Here is a 25,481-nt window from a genome sequence, read left to right as displayed (position 1 = left end):
GTGGATAAATGTTTTTATTTAATAACATTGTTTAATAAACTACATATTTAACAGAAAAGTTGTTAAAGCTAGAAGGACATATTGAAGGAGGATCCTTTTTAAATCCAATTTTAAGGGAATTCACTTTACATGTAAATAAAGCTGAAAATTCAGGAAAATTATTTTGAAGTTTTTCATCACAATTTCTGGGAAACAAAGTTGATCCTATTTTCCCATAGAGGACCCATATTAAAATGTGAGATTATATTCCTATACTGGGATTCAGCATCCAAATAAATAGTCCAAGTTCAATGTCGCAGAACTCCCCCCCCAAAATATATAACTATCCTAAAAATATATAATTTAAAATATAATTTATAGTTCTATTAAATGGGAATAAACATGTGGCACGTGTTAATTACAAAAGATACTTCATGTACTAGAAAGTGTACCTGTAAGAAAATTAATAAATGACCTAAAACTAAAGCACTTAGGATAAGAAACATCATGGTACTTCTATCTTTTAGAATGCTGCTAGGGAAATGGATGACTAAAAAGTCCAAATATTTCAAGTTTTTTTGGATACATTTTCCTGAAATAAGCGGAGGCATTCAATCACCTCCATGCTACATGTGTTTCTTCAAAGAAAACATTTTCAAATGTAAGAGCTGACCTAATATGTCTTAATCTTCTCTTACCTTCTCAATTTACTTAAAGCTAAACTTGTAGGGGCTTCACATCAGATGAAAGGTCACTCTGCCTAGCACTTACTGGACTTGCTGTTATTAGAATGCTTTTTCGCTCATGAGAAAACTAGAAGGAGCTACCTGGTCACTGGCACAAACTTACAAAAAGCTTATGAAAACTGCTTTTGTCTGCTAAGTCGGTCAAAAGGAATAAGGATAAACTGATACTGGTTATTTACTGAGCAGAACGCTATTCAGTCTATTTGGAATGCTATCCTTAAAGGTACTTTTTCTCTATAAAGAAATTAATTTAGTTAGATGAAATAAATCACAACTGTTTTCACTCCCTTGGGTTGGTTTCCTTTAGTTAGTTTGATGTACGGTAAATGGCTAGGTTAGGGTCATGTGTTAGGTTAACTAAAGGTTTGTGAAATCTCTTATTAATGAGAGTATTTAAAGAAAAAACTAGTTAAGGGAAGCTGGTTACCAAATACCTAGTAAGACTGTTGGATAAAACCATCTAATCCTTCACTCCAACACATCATGATGGAGATGTTACAATAACAATCTGGAATCCAAAAGCCTTCCTAACCAGGTTAATGTAGCACTTAAGAGTACTTGCTCCAGTTATCTAATCAATGTTATTTTAGGAGGAGTTACTTTGGATTAATCCTTGATTTGGTGCCTTGGGGAAGACTGGGTGTGGTCTTTGGAACATCCTGTCTATTTAGGCACTGATTATGACTTCCTTGCAGTCTCTGCCTCCCCCGGATTAAGGACTCCAGATACCACTGTTCCTGCTGCAGCTGCTGCTTCCTATTTTCTAAGTGGCTTTGAGTAGCCGTTAGTTTCTGGGCTTGCTCAATTAGCTGCAGTAATTCCTTCTTGAACTGCTGGTTCTCTCTCTTGAGGCCACAGGAGTATTCAAAAATAGACCGCTTTGCTGCCAACTTCAAGGCCTGGGCTTTCTTATTAAGCTCGCTTCTTTTTCTCTTTCCCAGTAGCTTCCTGTCTGGCTCGCTCAGTTGTTTCTCCAGTAATCTTTTCTCCTGGAGGAGCTGGGCCTGTACTTCACGTGTCTTTGCAGCTGTCTCAGCTTGGACTTTCTTTTTCTCCTCCTGCAATGTCTGTATTTCTTTCTCCTGCTTTTCCTTTAATATAGCAATGTCCCTCATTGCCTGCAACTTCCGCTTCAAACTGGATTGGATATTTTCCTTTTGCAAGAGCGCTGTTTTAAGCACTGAAATTTGTTCTGCATCTCTGGAGGCTGATTCTTGTCTTCTTCGTTCAATCTCTCCACTTTTTTGTAAATAGCTGTTCCATACCTTCTCGGGTTGCTTTGTGTACTCTTCAGTTTTGTTAGTCAGGTATTCCAGAAAGAACCTGTTTTCAGCCTGGACAAGTAACTTTTCTTGGTATAGCTCCCTGTATTCCTCCAGTAGCTGTTCCCGCTGGATTTGAGCTTGTTTTGTATGCTTGTTCAGATCCGTCATTTCCGCCACTATCTTTTCTTTAAGGATTGTCTCCACCTTTGTTAGCTTCTCTGGCTTGACAAAATTATTTATTAGACTATGATACGGTGGAAGGAGCCTTCTGGGGCCCTCAGCAAACCTGAAAGAACAAATGAGACATTCCTCTCTCAGTTAATGAAACTTTAGGAAGTGCACAACTGTCCTTTATTCATACAAGATAATATTTCTGAGCACCCAGAATGTTCCAGACATTATGCAAGGTGTGGGAAATCCAACTAATGGTAAAGGATGACGGATTTTGCTCATCATTTACAACGTGCGTTCACTACAACCCTGGGAGGTATTATCTCAGTTTTAAAAAGAGAAAACAGGTTCAGAGAGTTTAAGTGAATTGCCCATGACTCATACCACTAGCAAGTGGCAGAGCCTGGGTATGAAAGCCAGATCTTAATGACTTACTGAACACTGTTAGCAGCTACAAAGGGCCACAGAAACAGACTGGGTGGTTGCGAGTAGAAATACTTTTCTAAGCTCTTTCATCATCTTTCCTGAGTTTCTGAGAGCCCTTCAGTGAGAAGGAAGCTCCCCTCTAGTACCTATTCGCACCTGGAATCCAAGCATTCATCCTGAAGGTCACGGCAATTGCGCAGTTCACTGTGGGTGATTGCCAAGGAATGAACGCTAGCATCAGGAACCTGCGCCTGCAACTCGCGGGAACAATATGCAAGTGCAGAAAGTTCCCGTAGTTTATCCGTTCGGTGCTCAAAGGGTCTCGGTGCTGCCCAGCAACCCTGGAGGCTGCACCCTGCTCCAGTCCCGGCTGGTCCAGCCCTGAACTGTTTAACCGCCTCGGCTACCGAATAAACCCGAGCAGCCGGTCCTCCAGTGGCTCCGCTCCCCGCTCTCTGCGGGCTCGAAATGAGAGGCATGCGCCTCGTTTTCTTGCTGTGTGAGTCCTGCCCTCGGGACCCCATCTCTTCTCGCCTTCCCCCTGGGGACAAAAGCCCTCCCAGGCTGCAGAGATCAGCGCCCTTTTCCTAGCTCCCTTCAGCCTTCCTCTCGCTTGCTCAGCGCCCCCACTTCCTCGCCACTGTCACTAATTGGCTCACCATCCCTGCCCGACACTAAAAAGATGCCCTGGCAACTACCGCGCCACTTCACCCGCTCCTTTCTGACGCTTCCGTTCTGTTTTCGTTCGCTGCCCAGAACATCGCGGAAGTTTCATCTAGCCATGCGGTGTCTCTATGGTCAGGTGGGCGGGGCCAGGAGGAAGATGGCGGCGCCCGCAGCTGCAGCTGAGCCCCAGGCTTCTGGGGGTCCGCGGCACCCAGTGTGTCTGTTGGTGTTGGGAATGGCAGGATCCGGGAAAACCACCTTTGTACAGGTGACGTACACAGCGTGGGTGTAGTAGGGGAGCTCAAAAGGTTGCCTCCGATAGGCGGAAGGCCAGGGAGAAAGGGAGGGGAGGTCTTCGAGGATTTGGAGGGTATCGGCGCACGGGTTTCGGTGATTTCCCATCAACTTTAGTCCCTTCCCCGGCAAAGCCTCCTCGGGCCCTAGCCAGGTTAATTAAGGCTCTCTTCTGCGCACCTTCAGTGCATACTCGGTCCAGCTTACCACGTTGTACAGGAATTGTCTTGTTGAGAAAATTGCCAGTTTCTCGAAGGCAGGGGCTTACAAGTAACTTTAAAGATTAATACAGTGCTAGCACACAGGTTTTGGTGAAGATTTGCCAAAGAATTATTTCTTGCACGCCTGTCATGTACCATTCACTGGGGATATAGCGAAAATTAGGTTGACAAGATTCATTCATGGGGCTAAATATTTAATGGAGGAGATAGAGAAGACCCACATACGAAGAATCAAAACAAGTAAACAAGTGACTATGAGTAGGGGAAGTTTTGTTAGATGGGTGATGAAGAAAGGTAGCATTTGAACTGAGAGTTGTATCTTGGAGGTGTATATAGTGGGTGGATATTTCAGGTAGAAGAAAATCTAAGTGCAAAATTCTTAAGGCATGGGTAGTAAAGGAAGTTCTCTCTTGTCCCCTCGTTGTCTCCTTCCAACCCTCTCCCCATATCTCTGCAGAGGCTCACAGGACACCTGCATGCCCAAGGCACTCCACCTTATGTGATCAACCTGGATCCAGCAGTACATGAAGTTCCCTTTCCTGCCAATATTGGTGAGTAAACTGGTAACATAACTTGTGTGAAGTGCTTTAAAGAGATTTGAAAACGCCGGGTGCAGTGGCTCACCCCTGTAATCCCAGCACTTTGGGAGGTCGAGGCAGGTAGATGAAGAGGTCAGGAGTTCAAGACCAGCCTGGCCAAGATGGTGAAACCCCATCTCTACTAAAAATACAAAAAATTAGCCAGGCGCGGTGGCAGATGCCTGTAATTCCCACTACTCGGGAGGCTGAGGCAGGAGAATTGCTTGAACCCGAGTGGCAGAGGTTGTAGTGAGCTAAGATAGCGCCACTGCACTCCAGCCTGGGCAATAGAGTGAGACTCTGTAAAGCCTCCAGCCTGCTAGTCTTCAGTGCCTTCTTTTTTCATGTTTTCTAAACTATCTACTTTCATTTCCTTTGGATTTGCTTGAGTTCCTAAACAGCTTTAGGCTTTTTTTTTTTTTTTTTTGATACAGTCTGTCACCCAGGCCAGAGTGCAGTGGCGTGATTCACAGCTCACTGCAGCCTCAACATCCCAGGCTCAAGTGATCCTACCACCATGCTGGGCTAGTTTTGTTTTGTTTGAAGAGACAAGACCTCTCTATGTTGCCCAGGCTGATCTTGAACTCCTGGGCTCAAGGGATCCTCCTGCCTTGGCCTCCCAAAATTCTTGGATTACAGGTGTGAGCCACTGTGCCCAGCCTAATTCCTTTTTAAAAATCATGTCTGCATTGCCTTTGCATTGCATTTGTCAGTAATAGGCAATTACTAAGAAGTTTTTTTTCCCACTTGATTTTTGCCTCTGTTTTTCTAGGCGTGTTTAACTTGTGTGAAACTTTTCACTTTGTGGAGACAAAACTCTCTACCATAACTTTAGAGCTCCTAGCCCTAACATTCTTCATGAATTACTTGACATTTATTCTTTATAAGGAAGGAAACCAGTATGAAAGTGGAGGTGGTAGAAGAGAATGCTGACAAGAGAAGGCTGGAAGGCCAGTTTCACTTTCCTGCTGGTAGGGAATGTGCATGTATTACATTCCAGTTAATTCTTTTCTTTCTCCTCAGATATTCGTGATACTGTAAAGTATAAAGAAGTCATGAAACAGTATCCTTTTCCATCTACGTTGGTCTTGACTCATTCCTGGCTTCATTTCTGTGTATTTTGTGGCTTGGAAGAGTGTTTTTGCCTTTTCCTTGTGAAATATACAAGCAAAAGGATGGAAGCTGATTGTGGGAGAGGTAGGTGATAAGAAATACTATTTCAGCTTGAGATTTTAGTTTTTTTACTGTCTCCCCAGACGGCAAGCTGTTGTTATTAAAGAGCAGAGAGTATGATAGGATAACTGACAGCTACCTGGGTCCCACAAGGTAGTATTTGGCCTTGGAGGATCATCTGTTGGTTACCACCTCTTTAGACTGGGAAACTCAGAAATAAGTGGGTTTAGTTGGATTAACTCTTAGTAAATTGCTGTGTGAAATGTGTACTCTGCTTAATTTGTTTATGAGGATCAGAGCCGGAGGTGTTATACAGGTGGCCTTAATGGCCAATGCTAGTGAGATGTCACTACCTGATGCACCTGTATTACATTTTGGTCACTTTGCTTTCTTCATTTTGCCTGGCCATTCCTAAAGTCATAAATGAGTGAGCCAGACCTTGATACTGAATGTTTCCCTGTGTGGTTAAGGTTGTGTGGTAGTCACGGATTAGGTTGCCAGTATTCATTAACGGAACACTAATTTCATAATGCTGTTTGTGTGAATGATAGCCTAGGTGTGAACTTTATAATCTAATCTATAAGCGATTTCAGTCCTCAACTTGGTGTCTAGATATGGACTTGGACCCAATGGCGGCATAGTGACCTCACTCAATCTCTTTGCTACCAGATTTGATCAGGTATGTCTGTCTTTAATATATTAATATGGCTGTGTAAAAATCTGTGACTCTTAAGTTCCTTAGCTTGATCACATTGATAAAGAAAAGGGCCAGGCACGGTGGCTCACGCCTGTAATCCCAGCACTTTGGGAGGCCGAGGCGGGCGGATCACAAGGTCAGGAGATCGAGACCATCCTGGCTAACACGGTGAAACCTCATCTCTACTAAAAATACAAAAAATTAGCCGGGCATGGTGGTGCGTGCCTGTAGTCCCAGCTACCCAGGAGGCTGAGGCAGGAGAATGGCGTGAACCCGGGAGGCGGAGCTTGCAGTGAGCCGAGATCGCGCCACTGCACTCCAGCCTGGGCGACAAAGCAAGACTCCGTCTCAAAAAAAAAAAAAAAAAAAAAAGAAAAGCAGGAAACCTGAACGTAAATATAGAAAATAAGTAGACATTTTGTCAGACAGAGAAGTAGACTATGAGAAGGTGATCAGTATTGTCAGACACTTCACATTTAATATTTGTGACAGCTAATAAAAATCTAAAAGACCTGGGTTATTTTCTTGACCTGTTCTTTGCTTGTGGTATTACCCTGAAGCTGGGATGGGGGTATTTGGGAATGGGATGGACTAGCAGTCATGGAATGGAAAGATGATGGGGCATTTTACTTGTGATAAATGTTTGTCATTCTTTAGGTTTTCTTTGTCACCTGTTTCTATAAGAGTGTTTTATAATCATTGGTTTTTTTACTCTGATGTTAAGCCATGAGACAGGCTGTTAACATTTTGACAAGAGATACTACTTGACATTGACAGATCAAAGTCTTCCGCTTCTCAGGTCCTTGGATTGTGCCCCAAGGTGGTATTGGAGTGCTGCTGATGTGGCTGTGTTGCTTTAGCTCAGTCCGTTTATTCCTTGTTGTCCTAAGATTGCCAACGTTCAGTAGGTGATTGAGAGATTCAGTAGGTGATAGTGCCTGTGAGGTATGCCACCCTGGAGAGGGCTCTGTGATTTTGTGTTGAAATCAGAATTTGTTGTCATTGACGTCTTTTTCTTTTAGGTGATGAAATTTATTGAGAAGGCCCAGAACATGTCTAAGTAAGTGATTTCAGTAACACCCATTTATTTCTCTGTAGTTGACATATTTCTAGGCTTCATGGAGGATCTGGGATACCATCAGCCTCTGAAAGGGTATAGATTGAGATGAAACCATTCCTCCCATTCTTCTTCCTCTGTTCCACACTCACCCCAGCCCTAAGCAACCAGATATTTCCCAAGAGATTTACATTCTGGTTTTGTGTCTTTCATTTTAAACGCATTGTGTTTCTATAAAAGTTTCCCCTGTGGTCATTTGCAGTAACTCATGGTCTGCTGTTCCTGCCCATTAGTGTGAATATTGGTCACTGAACAAAGTCTAGGGGATCATCATGTGCAGTTTAAGGGCAATATGAGGAAGTTAGATTTGGCAGTGTGCAGAGGTTATTCAAGTCTTGGATAACCAGATGTTTATTGTCTTATATGATGGAATATCCTTCAGCATAACACAAATATAACACTTCTTTAATGATCTTTCTTGATACAGATATGTGTTGATTGACACACCTGGACAGATTGAGGTATTCACTTGGTCAGCTTCTGGGACAATTATCACTGAGGCCCTTGTGAGTATTCTAGGACTTGCTACTGAGAATAGCTAGAGGGGCTAGACTGGATGAGCATTAATTTTTAATTGCCTTGGACTTTATATGGGAGGGAGTTGTAGAAGCTCTGCACACCCTGCCTAAAGTGGTTTCCCCTTGTTAAGGATGGTGGAAAAAGTTTGAGGACAGGTCATAAGCCCTCTGACCAAGGCTTTGATTATTTTGTGGCTTTAGGCATCCTCATTTCCAACAGTTGTCATCTATGTAATGGACACATCGAGAAGTACCAACCCAGTGACCTTCATGTCCAACATGCTCTATGCCTGCAGGTAATTGATTATTGGTGGGGACAGTGTTCCATCAAGGTATAAGGCCTTTTTCTCTTCTTCCTCTTTTTTAAATTTTTTTAAAATCTGGTTGCTTACCCCTGGATTTGTGCTCATTCAGATTTGCTCTTCAGTTGAGTGGCCATGAGTTGGGGAAGGCCATGAGGAGAAAAGACGCACATGTGCTGTTGGTATTCTCTCTCAGTACCCTCTGATCTTCCTCCCTTGTTGTTACAAAAAGGTGATGTATGAATATGAGCTGTCTGATAGTTGTTCCCAGTTGAATAAAATCCAAGTCTAAAGATAATAAAGTCCTCTGGGCCGAGTCTGTCATCCCAACACTTGGGAGGCCAAGGTGGGAGGATCGTTTGAGCTCGGGAATTTGAGACCAGGCTGGGCAACATAGCAAGACTCTGTCTCTATAAAAAAATTTAGAAAAATTAGCCAGCGTGGTGGCATGCCCCTGTAGTCCCAGCTACTTGGGAGGCTGATGTAGGAGGATTGCTTGAGCTCAGGTGGTTGAGGCTGTATTGAGCCAGATTAGGCCACTCCACTCCAGCCTGGGGCAACAAGAACCTGTCTCAAAAAAAAAAAAAAAAAGAAAGAAAGAAAGAAGAAGAATAGAGTCCTCTGGCCTAAATGATGATGCTGGTAGAGTGAAATTGTAACATGAGGAGATACCACGAATAAGAAGATTTATCCATAATTGTAAAATGCACAGGTGGCCAGGCATGGTAGCTTATGCCTATAATCCCAGCACTTGGGGAGGCTGTGGTGGAAGGATCGCCTGAGCCCAGGAGTTTGAGACTAGCCTGGGCACCATGGTGAAACCTCATCTCTACAAATTATACAAAACATTAGCCAGGCATAGTGGTGTGTGCCTGTAATCCCAGCTACCTGGGAGTCGGAGGTGGGGGGATTGCTTGAGCCTAGGAGGCCAAGGCTGCAGAGGTGTGATGATGTCACTGCACTCCAGCCTGGGCAACAGAGTGAGACCTTGTCTCAAAAAAATGAAAGGCACAGGTTTGCCCCAAATGTGGCACCATCAGCAGAGGAAGGGCATGCCTCACTAGATTATATTAGTGCATTAAGACTGAGGAGTGGCCAGGCGTGGTGGCTCATGCCTGTAATCCCAGCACTTTGGGAGACCGAGGTGGGGGGATCATGAGGTCAGGAGATCGAGACCACGGTGAAACCCCGTCTCTACTAAAAATACAAAAAATTAGCCAGGCGCGGGGTGGTGGGCGCCTGTAGTCTCAGCTGCTAGGAAGGCTGAGGCAGGAGAATGGCATGAACCCAGGAGGTGGAGCTTGCAGTGAGCCGAGATCACATCACTGCACTCCAGCCTGGGCAACACAGCAAGACTCCGTCTCAAAAAAAAAAAAAAAAAGCAAGGCAAGGCAGACAGTTATTAAAGCTGAGAGAATTTAATTTTGAGGGTGCACAAATGCCATCACCAACGTTTGTCTCTTCTGATATGACAAGGGATGTCCCTTTTTGTTGGATGCAAGAAATCTTGATCCAAATAGAAATCTGAAGATTGACAGCATTATTTCATTTTCATATTAATTGTTTATTTATTTATATTTTTTGAGACAAGAGTCTTGCTCTGTCACCCAGGCTTGAGTACAATGGCACGATCTCACCTTACTGCCATTTCCACCTTCTGGGCTCAGGTGATTCTCCTGCCTCAGCCTCCCGAGTAGTCACTATGCTTAGCTAATTTTGTATTTTTAGTAGAGTCAGGGTTTCACTGTGTTGGCCAGGCTGGTCTCAAACTCCTGACCTCAAGTGATCTGCCCGACTTGGCCTCCCAAAGAGCTGGGAATACAGGCATGAGCCACTGTGCCTGGCCCATTTTCATATTAATTGTTTAAAAGAAAATTATTTGATTTGCCTGATGGTGGTAATCATTTCTTTCCAAAAATATACATATTATTTATTTATTTTTAGAGGTGGGGTCTCACCACGTTGCCTAGGCTGGTTTTGAACTCGTGGGCTCAGGCAGTCCTCCCAGCTTGGCCTCCCAAAGTGCTGGGATTACAGGCATGAGCCAACACCCCCAGCTGGTAATCATTTCATGATGTAAACATACAGTTGACCTTGAACAATTTGGGGGTTAGAGGAGCCAACCCCTGTGGAGTGGAAGACCTGACTATAACTTTGACTCCCCCCAGACTTCATTACTAAAGGACTGCTGTTGTTTGGAAACCTTGCTGGTAACGTAAGCAGTAGATTAACACACATTATATATATTATATGTATTATATGCTGTATTCCTATAATAGGCTAGAGAAAATAAGGGGAAGATATATTAACTATTCATTAAGTGAAGTGGATCATCATAAAACTGTTCATCCTAATCGTCTTCACTAGTCTAAGAGTATGAGTTGGTTTTGCTGTCTCGGGGTGGCAGAGGTGGAAGAAAAGTAAACCTCACAGTTCAAACCTATGTTGTTTAAGGGTCAACTGTGTATCAAAATATCCCTTTGTACACCTTAAATATACATATAATTTTTGTCAACCATACCTCAATAAAGGTGGGGGTAGAAACATTTTTAAATGTTACTTTACGGATTGAAAAAAGTTTTAATGTTCTTTTCCCACCTTATTGAGGTACAATTGACAAATAAAAATGGTATATATTTACATGTTATTTGTAAAGAATAAAGGAGATAATACATATAAAGGTGCTTAATAGCACAGTGCCTAGACTATACAGATTGAGCATCCCATATCCAAAAATTTGAAATCTGAAATGCTCCAAAATCTGAGACTTTTTGAACACTGACGTGACACTCAGAGGAAATGGTTATTGGAGGATTTTGGATTTTCGGATTTGGGATGTTCAACCAATAAGTATTTACAAATATTCCAAAATCTGAAATCGAAAACACTTCTGGTCCCAAGTATTTCAGATAAGAAATTCTCAACCTGTAATACGTATTCAATAAATGTTCATTTCCTTCTCTGAAAAATGCCAGTTTGGTAAAAAGCAAAACAAAAACAAGTTCAATGTTAAGGCATTATGACTTCAAATGAGAGTGAGTGTGTGTGTTGTTTCTGGGTGGTGGTGGTTTTCCTGTTGGGAGAGACTATATGAGTGTTACGTAAAAACGGATGACTACTTTTTAGATTCTGAACTCATTCCCCTTCTCTTACTTAGTCCCGACATACTGACACTGGACAAGCAAGAGCTTATGTGCTTTTACTAATAACTTCTCAATGTTTGGTTTTTCAGCATCTTGTACAAAACCAAGCTACCTTTCATCGTGGTCATGAATAAAGTAAGTGTATTCTTCCTGTTGTGATTCACCATTTTTCATCAGAACCTTGTGGTTGGAAGATTTGGGTGGGTGAGAAAGATTTTTTCAGATGCTGGAGACCAGATTCAGGCTTTACTGAAACAAATTCATAGGCACTTCGAGAAAATGAATCAACCAAATTGAATGAGCAGTTATTACCAACTCTTGTCTAAAATTATTTTAGGCTAGGTAGAGTAGCGCTTCAACCATAGTGTGTAGATTATCCCTCAGAGTCAAGACTGTGTAATTACGAGAGGGACAGCTAGTCTACTGGAAGAGGCAAATTAAAAAACACTAAACTTCTCTGTTGGTTGATGGCTAGGATGCAAGAGACATTTTGACTTCAGAGCCTAGAATGTGCTGGTGTCCATTCTGGCCCTGGTTACTTGGCAGTGGATGGTAGAGGGTGAACCAAGGGAATACATATCTTCATTTAATTACACTGACTACACAGTGATCGTGGTTCTTTGTGGCTTGTTGCAGTGGAGGGGGAAATAGAAGCAGAGAAAGAAAATATATGGATGATACACTCTTTGCTGTCACCACTTAATTAAAAGAATAAATTTTGTGTTTGTTGTCTCTGGTTGCTCATAATGGACTTCTCTCTGGTACAGACTGACATCATTGACCACAGCTTTGCAGTGGAATGGATGCAGGATTTTGAGGCTTTCCAAGATGCCTTAAATCAAGAGACTACATATGTCAGTAACCTGACTCGTTCAATGAGCCTGGTGTTAGATGAGTTTTACAGCTCACTCAGGGTAAATTTTCTCTCCTGCTCACACTGACAGCCTCTCCAGATAACCTGTTAACCCATAGGACTGGCTTTGAACCTGGCTGAGAAAGGAAGCTTATTACTTACTGAAAAGTAACTTAAAGCATTGCTTATTAAAAATTGTGAAGTGTACAAGAAGAATAAGATAGGGACCCCAACTTCAGAGTTTATAGTCTATTTGGGAGAGAAGGCTACACACAGAATTAAAACATATGATATAGTAAGTACCTTAAGAAAGATTGGAAGTTGGGCCTGATGATGGTGAGGTGGCAGACCGAAATGACAGATTTTGGAGGATATAGCATTAGAGGTATGCTTTGAAGAAGGGTAAGATTTATGTAGGCAAAGGCAGAGTGGGTTAATTGCCCAAGCAAAGGCATAGACAAAGCAGAAAGTGATATGGTTTGGTTTGTTAGGGAATAGATAATGAGTCCTGTTAATTGTTCAGTCCTAATTATATCTTTTTTTTTTTTTTTTCTTTTTTCCTTTTGGAGCGAGTATCTTGCTTTGTTTTACCCAGGCCAGAGTGTAGTGACAGGATCACAGCTCACTGCAGCCTTGACCTCCTGGTCTCAAGGGATCCTCCTGCCTCAGCTACCAAGCAGCTAAGACTATAGGCATGTGCGGTATACCATACCCAGCTAATTTTTTACATTTTGTAGAGACTGGGATCTCGCTGTGTTCCCCAGGCTAGTCTTGAATGCTTGGCCTAAAGTGTATCTCCTGCCTCAGTCTCCCAAAGTACTGGGAGTATAGGCATGGGCCACTGCACTCAGGCCATATCTTTCTTTTTCAATTTTTTTATTTTCCATGGACTTATTTCTGTGACTTTTGACTAGGTGTGCTGTTCTTTTTTAGCCTGGCTTTTTGCCAAAGACTTCTCAAAGTATAAACCTCTCTTACTAAGATTTTATGACATTTGAACAAGTTAATATACTTCATTAAAAAATATGTGGCATTTATGATGCTTTTTGGCAGGTGGTGGGTGTCTCTGCTGTTCTGGGTACTGGATTAGATGAACTCTTTGTGCAAGTTACCAGTGCTGCCGAAGAATATGAAAGGTGAGGATAGAGGAAAATTCTGTTGATGACATTCTTAATAACCTACAATTCTGATATGAAAGCAGTTTTTCCAGGAGAAGCGTTAAGTTTTCATGATGGATGTATTATATTTGCCTTGCATATCTGTATTGAATCAGATCACATGTAGGGGTAGCAAGTTCCCTTTAACTTTTTTTTTTTAATGGAAGTATAAATCTTCATTGTATTGAGTGATTAAGAGCAGGGATCATCAGACTTTTCTGTAAAGAGCTAAATAGTAGATATCTCAGGCTTTGTGGACCATACAGTCTCTGTTGCAACTGCTCAAGTCTGCCATTGTAGGACAAAAGCGTCCTTAGACAATTCATAAATGAATGGGCGTGGGTTACAGTAAAACATTATTTATGAAAACAGGCAGTAGGCTGGATTTGGCACTACGGTTGTTGTGAAGACTGAGAAAACATGTATACAGCACTTTTCACAATTGCTGACATATAGTAAGCATATTTTATAATAAATGTTATAACTATTGTCATTGTTAATACTGGAATTCCATTTAACTAAAGGAAAGTGGAGTCAGAGTCCTGTGCACTTTCCTTAGACCTGTGGCACGATAGCCGGCTTATTAGCGTGTGTCTTTGGCTTCATATTTTGCAAGATCCTAACAACCATGTTTTGGTTTTCAGACACATTATTTTGATTTTGATTCATTAGACACAGGGGTGTTATCAGAACCTTAGGATAGACTCTTTTCTGTATCCTTTCACTGTTGGTGTTCAAGTAAAGCACATAATTGTATGTTGCATATCCTGAGCTCAACAGGCTTATCTTTTACTTATCTCAGCCTTTTATCTCAAATGAATGATGAGTTCATCAGTCATGTTCTCACCAGTATTAATCTTTCTAGCCCAGCAGTCAGGATTGTGTGTCCTGGTTCCAAGGTGGGAGCGGGCACCTTGGCTTTTAATTCCATTGGGTAGACTCTGTCAGTGACTAAGATTTGTTACATCTGATGTTGAATGAAGTCAGATATTTTACTATTGTCAGAGTCTTAGGAAAACAGAGGACATAAGGGATGTGGGGAGTGAGTGGGATAGATGATTAAGCAAAGAAATTTAGAAAGTGTTTCTCTTTACAGGGAATATCGTCCTGAATATGAACGTCTGAAAAAATCACTGGTAAGAAGGGAGGCTGTTTGTACATTTTAAAAGGGCCATTAAAAAAAACCCAGCTCGGCCGGGCGCGGTGGCTCAAGCCTGTAATCCCAGCACTTTGGGAGGCCGAGACGGGCGGATCACGAGGTCAGGAGATCGAGACCATCCTGGCTAACACGGTGAAACCCCGTCTCTACTAAAAAATACAAAAAACTAGCCGGGCGAGGTGGCGGGCGCCTGTAGTCCCAGCTACACGGGAGGCTGAGGCAGGAGAATGGTGGGAACCCGGGAGGCGGAGCTTGCAGTGAGCTGAGATCTGGCCACTGCACTCCAGCCTGGGTGACAGAGCGAGACTCCGTCTCAAAAAAAAAAAAAAAAAAAAAAAACCCAGCTCGATCCTGATGACATAAGTGCTTTCGTTTTGGTTAGTAATGTATCTTTTATTTAATTAAAAAAGATTTTTGTAGCTTTATTGAGGTACAATTGACTAATGAAATTTCAGTGTATCTTCTAAATACTTGTTCATTTAAATTTGTACATTTGTATGTATGTTGTCTGGGTGCAGAAAGGCTCCTTAATGTTTCTTCCCTTTCAGAGGTCAATTTAAAACTAGTTCTAGAATTTTGTAGAGTATGGTGGTGATTCACAACTCCTTTTTTCGTTGTTGAGAAAGGGTCTCACTCTGTCACCCAGGCCAGAGTGCAGTGGCATGATCACGGCTCACTGCAGCCTCAACCTTTTAAAAAAGGCTTAAGCAATCCTCCCATCTCAGCCACCCGAGTAGCTAGGACAACATGTATGTACCACATGCCTGGCTAATTTTATTTTGTAAATTTTTGTACAGACAGGGTCTCACTATGTTTTCCAGGCTTGTCTCAAATTCCTGAGCTCCTGCGATCCTCCCTGCTGGGCCTCCTGTAGTACTAGGATTACAGGCATGAGCCACCATGCCCAGCCTTCTCTTATCCCAAATGATCGAGTGTCCTGCTTCCATAGGCTCATTGGATCCTTTGTCTTTGAGCCTTCCTGCTATGTGTACTTCAGGTTTTTGTGTTTTTTTCCCGTATAATAAATTTTATTATATCTTTTGTTTTTTCATTTTGTAGGCTGGGGATGAATAAAAAGAGTAATGCTTTCTATCTAGGCATTTTGCCTAACCAGTTGAAATGTTCCAGTTTAATTAACAGAGCAGGAGATCCACCCTGGACTGAACTCAACACTTTGGAATTGAGGGTTCTTTTGAAATCTTTTTGTGTTCAGTTTCTGAATCCTTTAAATCAGTCTGCAGAGCTCTCTAGTCTGAACTTCTGCTGTAACCCAGGCCCACGCTACTTAGTGTTTCTGTCCCTATACCGGACGTCCCTTATCTGCATCAGTTTTTATGTAGCCTCTAGTATTTGTATAATTCTTCATCTCCACTGAGAAGTCTCGCATCTAATTTGGGACTCCTTTTTGAATATGATGACATTTTTCTCTATATATACAGGCCAGTGCAGAGAGCCAACGACAGAGAGAACAACTGGAACGCCTTCAAAAAGATATGGGTTCTGTAGCCTTGGATGCAGGGACTGCCAAAGGTATTGGAGGATTTCTTGGTGTTAGGAACTAAAAAAAGGTTACACTTATTTCCTTTTTTTTTTTTTTTGAGACCGAGTTTCGCTCTTGTTGCCTAGGCTGGAGTCTCAGCTCACCGCAACCTCTGCTTCCCAGGTTTGAGTGATTCGCCTGCCTCAGCCTTCCTGAGTAGCTGGGATGACAGGCATGCGCCACCACCTCTGGCTAATTTTGTATTTTTAGTAGAGATGGAGTTTTTCCATGTTGATCAGGCTGGTCTCGAACTCTCGACCTCAGATGATCTGCCCACCTGGGCCTCCCAAAGTGCTGGGATTACAGGCATGAGCCACCATGCCTGGCCGGTTACACTTATTTCTACTCAGCAGAATTCTATTTATATATGAGAGAGATAAAGAGAAAAAGGTAAAGGAAATGTGGTTTTATATATATACACACACACATACACACATACACATATATACACACACACAACACACATATGCTTACATATATATTAAAAAATAAAGGATTTGGAAAGGCAAACAACTGGAAATTATATATAGCTATACCACTTTGGATTCCTCTTTCAGGAAGTTTTTGCTTTACTTTGGCAATATACTTGATGTCTGCTGTGGTTTTTTTTGTTTGTTTGTTTCTAACACTTTTAACCTGCCTCGATTTTTTTATAATTTTTTTTTTTTTACGGTTTGACCTTAATTTCAGATTTACAGAAAAGTTACATGAATAATACAAATAATTGCCATAAGTCTTCAGATTCCCAAAATGTTAACATTCTACCATGTTTACTTTATTCTTTTCTCTATCTGTATATGACTGTATATGTTATATAAATATATATTTTTCCTGAATCATTTGAGTAAGTTACAGATATAATACTCTTTGACCTTGAATTCAGTGTCTTTTTCGTAAAAACAAGGATATAATTTTATATAACCTCAGTGCAGTTATCAGAAATCAGGAAATTAGCATTGACATAATACTATAATATTAGCTAACATAGAGATCTTATTCAGATGTAGCCATTTCCCCATGATAGCAGGAGAAAATCCTGGATGTGTGTTGTATTCAATTCTCACATGCCTTATACTCCTTTAGAATCTGGAACAGTTCCTTGGTCTGTTTTTGTATTTCGTGACTGACATTTTTTAAGCATGTTGGACAGTTATTTTATAGAGCATCCTTCAATTTAGGTTTGTCTCATGTTTCCTTGTGATTTGATTTGGGTGACTAATTTTTGGCAGAACTTTACAGAAGTTGTGTTTTTCAGGGAGTCACATCAGGAGGCACATGATGTTGATTTGTCCCATTACTGGTGATGTTAACTTTGAATATTTTTGTAAAGTGGTGTATGCTACATTTTTCATAAAGAATTACTATTTTTAGGCTGGGCGCGGTGGCTCATGCCTGTAATCCCAGCACTTTGGAAAGCCGAGGTGGGTGGATCACTTGAGGTCAGGAATTTGAGACCAGCCTGGCCAACATGGTGAAACCCCATTTCTACTAAAAATACAAAAAATTAGCCGGGCATGGTGGCACATGCCTGTATTCCCAGCTACTCACTAAGGCTGGAGAATCTCTTGAACCTGGGAGGTGGAAGTTGCAGTGAGCCAAGATCGCACCACTGCCCTCCAGCCTGGGTGACAGAGTAAGACTCCCTCCGTCTTAAAAACAACAAAAAAAATTACTATTTTAAAATATGGCTGTTTTTCTCTTTGTAATAAGAATTTTGTGAGGTGATGCTTTGAGATTATAAATACCCTTTTAATTTTCTAAGGTTCATCCATTAGTTTTAATATCCATGGCTATAATAGGAATATCAATTTTTCGTGATTATATGTTGCAAATATTTAATATTTTCTCCCTATCAGTTATCCTTTGACTTTGTTTGTGATGTTATTTTGCCATGCAAAAGTTCTTAATTTGTTTTGATGTAGTCAAATTGATCTATCTTTTATTGCATCTGGGATTTTAAGTCACAGTTAGGAAGCCTCTATATACATCTGTGTTAAAGAGGAGTTCACCTATGTTTTTTTGTAGATTTGTCTGGTTTTATTTTCTAAATTTAGATCCCCAATTCGAGTTTATTCCTGGGTATAGTATGAGGTATATAGGTTGGTGTTATTTTTTTCATAAATAGTTGTATCTGTACAATTTATTTAAAAGTCTGCCTTTGCCTCAGTGAGTTTTTTGTTTGTTTGTTTTTGGGGGGTAGTGTTCTTTTTTTTTTTTTTTTTAAGAGATGAAGTCTGAGGCTGGTCTGGAACTCCTGGGCTCAAGCGATTTTTCCATGTCAGCCTGCCAACTAGCTCGGATAGGTGTGTGCCACTACACCTGGCTTGTAACAGCGTTTTGAGATTCTTGTGTATAATATACTAAAGTTCCATGTGCACTTGAATATATTTCTATATTATTTCACTGGACCATTTACTTTTTATTTATTTATTTATTTTTGAGGTAGTTTCTCTCTCTGTCACCCAGGCTGGAGTGCAGTGGTGCAATCGTAGCTCCCTGCAGCCTTGAACTCCTGGGCTCAAGCATTCCTCCTGCCTCAACCTCCAGAGTAGCTAGATCTACAGGTGTGTGCCACCACATCTGGCTAGTTTTAAGGAAATTTTTAATAAAGACAAGGTCTCACAATGTTGCCCAGGCTGGTCTTGAACTCTTGGCCTCAAGCAGTCCTCCTGCCTTGGCCTCCCAAAGTGTTGGGATCATAGGCGTGAGCCACCATCCCCAGCCAACTTTTTTTTCTTTTAACTTGCTTTGATGAGCAAGGATTATTTACTTTTATGCCTGTACCGTGTTCTTTTAATTATGTAATTATGTTTCAATATCTACTAGATCAGATTCTCCTCCTAATTTTTATTTGGCTGTCCTTACATGTTCTTCCATATAAACTGAGTATCAACTTTATCTAGTTCCCAAAAAAGCTTTTTGCTATTTTTGTTGGGATTACATTATATTCATAATTAATTTAGGGAGAAGTGACATCTCTATGATGTTCAGTCGTGCTACCCAAGACCACAGAGTGTCTTTGTATTTGTCAGGTCTACTTGTGTCTTTCAGGACTGTTTACAGTTTTCCACATGTAGGTTTTTCTTATTTATTTTAAAAATATTTTTGTTATTTTAGCCAACCTTTTTGAACAAGAGTTTTTGCCTGTTTCTTTTTAATTTTTTTTAAAAACAAATCAGGTTTATGTATTTATTTTGAGACAGGGTCTTGCTCTGTCACCCCAACTGGAGTGCAGTGGTGTGATCTTGACTCTCTGCAGCCTCTGCCTCCTGGATTCAAGCTATTCTCCTGCCTCAGCCTCCCAAGTAGCTGGAACTAGAGGCGCCTGCCACCATGCCCAGCTAAATTTTGTATTTTTAGTGGAGATGAGGTTTTGCCATGTTGCCCAGGCTGGTCTCGAACTCCTGGGCTCAAGAGATCTGCCCGCCTCAGCCACCCAGAGTGCTGGGATTACAGGTGTGAACCACTGCACCCAGCTTGAAATGTATGTATGTATGTATGTATGTATTTTTGAGGCAGAGTCTTGCTCTGTCACCCAGGCTGGAGTGCAATGGCACAATCTTGGCTCACTGCAACCTCTGCCTCCTGGGTTCAAGCAATTGTTGTGCCTCAGCCTCCTGTGTAGCTGGGACTATAGGCACGTGCCACCACGCCCAGCTAATTTTTGCATTTTTAGTAGAGACAAGGTTTCGCCATGTTGGCCAGGCTGGTCTTGAACTCCTGACCTTAGGTGATCTGCCCATTTCAGCCTCCCAAAGTGTTGGGATTACAGGCATGAGCCACCATGCCTGGCCTCAGCTTGAAATTTATTCTAAGTATTTAACCTTCATTACTGTTAAAAATGGGATTTTCTGAACCGTTGTATCTTATAACTGGTCTACATTTGTATGTATGAAGGCTTTTGATTACTGTATATTCATCTTTTATTCTGCTACTTTACTGAATTAAAATAATTTTTTTAGTTAGTTTTATCATTGGCTCTCCAGGGGTTTTTAAGTTAGTTTCCATTTACAGCCCACCTTCCATCCCCACCCCTGTGTATTGAGGGACTGCCCTCAAGATTCAGGTGCAAGTCTGTTGCAGCTTAATGGGATCCTGCAACCAAATTGACTGTACTTAAAAGCTCCATTTATTTATTTATTGTAATAAATTGTACATTTATTTTTTCTTCTCATCAGCAACACTAGCATTTTTTTTTTTTTTTTCTGGGACATCTTTCTTAAAGGAGTGATGTTTCTGTTCATGAAAGTTACTGCTCTGTGTCTAGTAGAGAACAGCAAAGCTAGTAACGGACCGGGTTTACCAGTTGTGAACTCACTTGTGCCATCCTGTTGCATAGCTCAGCAAAATACATTTCTATGTGCCACAGTCCTTAAGAATCACTTCTGAATATGTGAAGTGAATGTTAAAACTACTGCTGCAAAGGGTCTGCTGTAATCAGCTAACCTGTTGAAGGTTGAGAGAGTTTTAAGTCAATCATTTGAGGAAAGTCACAAGTATAGTTGCGTAATTGTTAGTTGGGCACAGAATGAAGCATTTACTGTCAGCATGTCCTGTCCTCCTCCTTTTTGAGGCCCACAGGCCCCTTGAGATTTGTGCCAGTTGATATTGCTGTCTCTGGCCACCCTTATTCTCTAGCTGAGCTCTCGCAAGCCTCATAGGCTCCTGAAGAGAGAGTGGCCAGGTCCTCTCATGGCAGTAGTGACTTGATGAGACTTCTTTCTGATTCCTGGAGCTCAGCCCTTACTAGTTTTTCTGAATAGGGAATTTTACTTCTATTAGTGTATTTGATTTTCTATTTTTCCCCTCCCTCCTCTTCTTAAATAATACCCTGGCTCCTCGATATCATTTCACCCTGTATTTTCTGCAGACCTTCTCTGAACTTACATTTCCACCAGGAGGCTTCCTTAGCACTCCACACTTTCACTGTGACTCACCAGCACACTGGATCTGCTCAAATGTTGTTAGCTTTCATAGGAAAAACCATCACCCCTTCCAAGCTATGAGCCAGTAAGAAAGAATGATGCTACTACTAAGACAAGCTTCTTGAAAATTATTTCCCTCAGCTTATATGGTACTCCTAGGGCTATTTGCCTTATGAAAGCACTTTGTGAACTAAGCTGTTACAGAAATGTTAAGTGGTATTACCAATACATTTAGAAGAGGTAAGATCCTGCATTTATATGTATCGTGAGCGCTTTCATCCTGCCAGTTTATGATCATAGTTACTCAGTGATTCAAAATCACCTTTTTAAGGAGGCATATGCACTGATAGGTGTTTTCACTGTAGACAGCGTATCTCCTGTGCTGCACCCTTCTGATTTGATCCTGACTCGAGGAACCTTGGATGAAGAGGATGAGGAAGCAGACAGCGATACTGATGACATTGACCACAGAGGTGAGAGGATGAGAGGCTGCTGAGGTGGCCCATGGCAACAGAGCATCTGCTTATCCTCACACTGTTTGCCCAGGAGTTTCTTATTGTTAAGCATGTAGCCAGTAATAGTGGGGGAGAGGAGATGGTGAAGGATACAGCACCAGAAAAGAGTTTCCTATATTGAGAGTTCCTGTCCTGCCTACTGGCTGGTTAATACGGAGCTGATTACAGGCCTTTTGTTGGTCTTATGTCTTCTTATCTTTAGGTCCTAACTTGGTTTGAGGGATCCAGGACTTTTGTTTGTTGTTATTTGTATTGTGTTTTAAGAATATGTAAGGGCTGGGTGTGGTGGCTCATGCCTGTAATTCCACCACTTTGGGAGGCCAAGACAGGAGGATTGCTTGAGACCAGGAGTTCTGGACAAGCCTGGGCAACATAGTGAGTCTCAGTCTCCACAAAAAAGAAAAAAACACCTGGGCGTGGTTACTCACAACTGTAGTCCAAGCTGCTTGGGAGGCTGAGGTGGGTGGGTTGCTTGAGCCCAGAAGTTTGAGGCTATCGTGAGCTGTGATTGTGCCACAGCACTCTAGACTGGGCGACAGAGCAAGACCGTCTCAAAAACAAAAAACAAAAAGAATATATAAGGTGGTGTGGACTAAAACAGTAAGGATGGATTGGCTCTGGAAACCCAAATTCCACTTGGCATAGTTTTATGACCTGTGAGCAAAATCTAATTGTTACTATTATTTTTTGAGACAGGGTCTTGCTTTGTTGCCTAGGCTGGAGTGCAGTGACACGATCTCGGCTGACTGCAACCTCTGCCTCTTGGGTTCAAGCAATTCTCCCACTTCTGCCTCCCAGGTTCAAGCAATTCTCCCACTTCAGCCTCCCAAGTAGCTGGGACCACAGGCACACGCCATCACAGCTGGTTAATTTTTTATATTTTTAGTAGAGATGGGGTTTCGCCATGTTGGCCAGGCTGGTCTCGAACTCCTGGCCTCAAGTGATCCGCCCACCTCGGCCTCCCAAAGTGCTGAGATTACAGGTGTGAGCCACCATGCCCTGCCAGAATCTGATTCTTGAAACAACCATAGGCTGGGCGCGGTGGTTCACACCTATAATCCCAGCACTTTGGGAGCCCTGGGGGGGCAGATCACCTGAGGCCAGGAGTTTGAGACCAGCTTGGCCAACATGGCGAAACCCCATCTCTACTAAAAGAACAAAAAATTAGCTGGGCTTGGTGGTGGGCACCTGTAATCCCAGCTACTTGGGAGGCTGAGGCAGTAGGATTACTTGAACCTGGAGGCGGAGGCTGCAGTGAGCTGAGAGCTCATCACTGCACTCAAGCCTGGGTAACAAGAGTGAAACTTGGTCTCAAAAAAAAAAAAAAAAGGCTGGGCACAGTGGTTCACGCCTGTAATCCCAGCACTTTGGGAGGCCGAGGCGGGTGGATCACGAGGTCAGGAGATCAAGACCATCCTGGCTAACATGGTGAAACCCCGTCTCTACTAAAAATACAAAAAAATTAGCCAGGTGTGGTGGCGGGCGCCTGTAGTCCCAGCTACTTGGGAGGCTGAGGCAGGAGAATGGCATGAACCTGGGAGGCAGAGCTTGTAGTGAGCCGAGATTGTGCCACTGCACTCCAGCCTGGGCGACAGAGCAAGACTCCGTCTCAAAAAACAAAAAACAAACAAAAAAAACCAATTATAGGATTTAGGTCTTAGCTATGGCCAAGAGCAAACCTCGTTATTCTTTGGGTTTTACATGTAAATTGCCTCATTTAATCAGATTTGTTAAGATGCAATTTACCAACAGTAACATTCACCTTTTTGAGTATATAGTTTGAGCTTTAACAAATACATACTTTCTTGTAACCACCATCACAATTGAAATGTAGAACATATCCCTCGCCCCCCAAAACTTCCTCATGCCCCTTTTTTTTTCAGTCCCCGTCCTGAACACCTAGTGCCTGGCAACCACTGACTGATTTTTGTTCCTTTGATCTTGCCTTTTCCAGAATGCCGTAGAAATAGAATCACAGTATTTAGCCTTTTGCATTTGCCTTTTTTGACTCAGCAGTGTAGTCTCTCCATGTTGTTGCATGTATCAGTAATATGTTCTTTTTTTATTGCTGAGTGATACTCCATTATTGTGGATGTACCACAGTTTGTTTATCCATTCCCCAGTGGATTGATGTTTGGGTAGATTTTAGCTACTATGAGTAAAGCAACTATAAACATTTCCAAATAGATCTTTGTGTAGACATGTGTTTTCATTTCTCTTGGTTAAAAATACCTACAAGTGGGACCTTATTTTAGTTACTATGAGGGAGGTATTCTTTCTACTTAAAAAGAAACTACATTTTGGGCAGCATGATAGAGCATGCTTCTAGGAGACATTTCCTTTTTGAGGGAAGTGAGTACTTAAGTTTCTTAGAAGTAACGTACTGTTTTCTGATGGATGGGTGACAGGGGCTCTAATCAGTTTATCTAATGGAAGAGTTGAAAAAGAATTGCTCTTTTTCCTTGCAGTTACAGAGGAAAGCCATGAAGAGCCAGCATTCCAGAATTTTATGCAAGAATCGATGGCACAATACTGGAAGAGAAACAATAAATAGGAGACTTTAGGACACTTGTTTCTAGAAGTCCAGAATTTTGGACCTCCACGTGAAAGAACTATCCTTACCTCTGACTGGTGGCTCCCATAAGGGACAATTTTCCTCAGAGTGGCAGAGTTTCTCTTATTAGAGAAATCTTGTGACTCAGATGAAGTCAGAGATAGAAGATCCTTGGACCTGGCAGGTTAACACTGATTATCCCTTGGCCTTTCCCTTGTATTTATGCAAGGAAGGATATACTGAGCTGATACTCTTCCAAGCCTACAACTTCAAGTTTATCATCTGAACTCAAGTACTTTTGCTGCTGAGGAATGGAATCAAAAGAACATAGTCTCCTCGTGACCACCTCAGATCTCTATTATTAGGCTAGATGTATAGCCTTTATTACCCCAGCTTCTTGCCCTTGACCCTGCACCGTGAGTTGCCCTTCTATTAGCAGCCAGGGAAAAGGGAAACATGAGCTTATCCAGAATGGCAGCAGTCTCCTTGGCAATCAACCAACATTGCTACGAAATATGCCTCATACTGTATAGCTCATTATAGGACATCAGGTTTGTTGAAGAAAGTGGGAAAGACATGATTAATGAGTCAGAATCCTGTCTCATTGGTGACTTGGATAAAGAGTTTTTAATTTTAAATTTGTTGTAAGACTGCTTGTCATGATTTCAAATTAGAAAATTATATAATTGCAAATAGCTTCACTTCTCCTGTTCAACAGAGGCTTAAGGCCACATGTCCAAACTTGTCTCAATAAGGAGGTGGTATTTTACTAAAGTTTCCCACGTGCACATACTGAGTAAATACAGAGCCAGGCCCAGTTTGTACTGTACTCTGAACTTAATGCAAAGTCTCCTTGGTGATTTACACAAAAGCCGTGGATTTGGGTCAGAGGCACATTTCATACATAACAGCCCTTATAAAGGTTTGCCCTACTTCCACATTTTACAGTATCTTAAAACAGTACATTTCTTTTAAGGAATTTTATCTTTGTGAGTCAGTACTCCAACTTAGTGGTTCTCACAGTGTGGACCAGGAATATCAGTATCACCTGGGGAATTGTTCAACTCACCTCTTAAAACCTATGAACTCAGAAACCTTAGGGGTGGGGCCGAGCAGTCTGTTTTAGAAAGCCCTCCATGTGATTCTGATGCATAGTAGCCTATGACAATTCCAGACCGGGTGAATCTCAGATACTAATCCTTACATCATTTGTCTTCTCACATTACCCTCATCTTGACCATCTGGTACCTGTTCTGCAGTTTAACATTCTGCAGCAATAAAAGTGTTTTATTATAAAGTATTAATTTCAATGCTCTATACTTAGTGGGAACCACTGGTCTCAAAATTTGAAACTATTCTTTAAGAGGAGAACATTCGCAAAGCAAAACTCAAGCATACTTGGTTTTTCTCTGTAGTACTTTATCTTCCTTACAGAATAACTTGTCTTCCTTATGCTTTAAGCTCCAAAAAGGTAAGGAGTGT

The 25,481-nt window shown here is 41.7% G+C and overlaps 2 protein-coding genes across 8 annotated transcripts; one reads left to right on the top strand and one right to left on the bottom strand.

The window, feature by feature from the left end:
* CCDC121 (coiled-coil domain containing 121) lies at positions 1-3,419 on the bottom strand. 2 transcript variants are annotated; one of them, XM_011956305.1, is made up of 2 exons: positions 3,299-3,377; positions 1-2,276 (listed from the first exon to the last, which is right to left on the bottom strand). In XM_011956305.1, the coding sequence occupies exons 1-2, from the start codon at positions 3,346-3,348 to the stop codon at positions 1,322-1,324; spliced, it is 1,005 nt and encodes a 334-aa protein (XP_011811695.1). In that variant the 5' UTR covers positions 3,349-3,377; the 3' UTR covers positions 1-1,321. The 2 variants fall into 2 exon arrangements, with proteins under 2 accessions (XP_011811695.1, XP_011811694.1); XM_011956304.1 differs by having other exon boundaries at positions 1,288-2,276; positions 2,744-3,419.
* Positions 2,602-24,637, top strand: GPN1 (GPN-loop GTPase 1). 6 transcript variants are annotated; one of them, XM_011956309.1, is made up of 15 exons: positions 3,003-3,062; positions 3,734-3,803; positions 4,226-4,319; positions 5,370-5,409; positions 6,132-6,198; positions 7,239-7,276; positions 7,761-7,839; positions 8,053-8,147; positions 11,386-11,431; positions 12,064-12,210; positions 13,203-13,285; positions 14,403-14,442; positions 15,905-15,995; positions 21,296-21,403; positions 23,914-24,637. In XM_011956309.1, the coding sequence occupies exons 4-15, from the start codon at positions 5,402-5,404 to the stop codon at positions 23,997-23,999; spliced, it is 888 nt and encodes a 295-aa protein (XP_011811699.1). In that variant the 5' UTR covers positions 3,003-3,062; positions 3,734-3,803; positions 4,226-4,319; positions 5,370-5,401; the 3' UTR covers positions 24,000-24,637. The 6 variants fall into 6 exon arrangements, with proteins under 6 accessions (XP_011811698.1, XP_011811701.1, XP_011811699.1 ...); XM_011956308.1 differs by lacking the exon at positions 3,734-3,803 and having other exon boundaries at positions 2,602-3,062; XM_011956306.1 differs by lacking the exons at positions 3,003-3,062; positions 3,734-3,803 and adding an exon at positions 3,353-3,521.
* Positions 24,638-25,481: the final 844 nt, after the last annotated feature.

This window comes from Colobus angolensis, unplaced genomic scaffold, assembly GCF_000951035.1.
Source record: "Colobus angolensis palliatus isolate OR3802 unplaced genomic scaffold, Cang.pa_1.0 Scaffold413, whole genome shotgun sequence".
NCBI lineage: Eukaryota > Metazoa > Chordata > Mammalia > Primates > Cercopithecidae > Colobus > Colobus angolensis.
The sequence above is the reverse complement of the archived record's forward strand: the minus strand, read 5'-3'. Positions and strand labels throughout refer to the sequence as shown.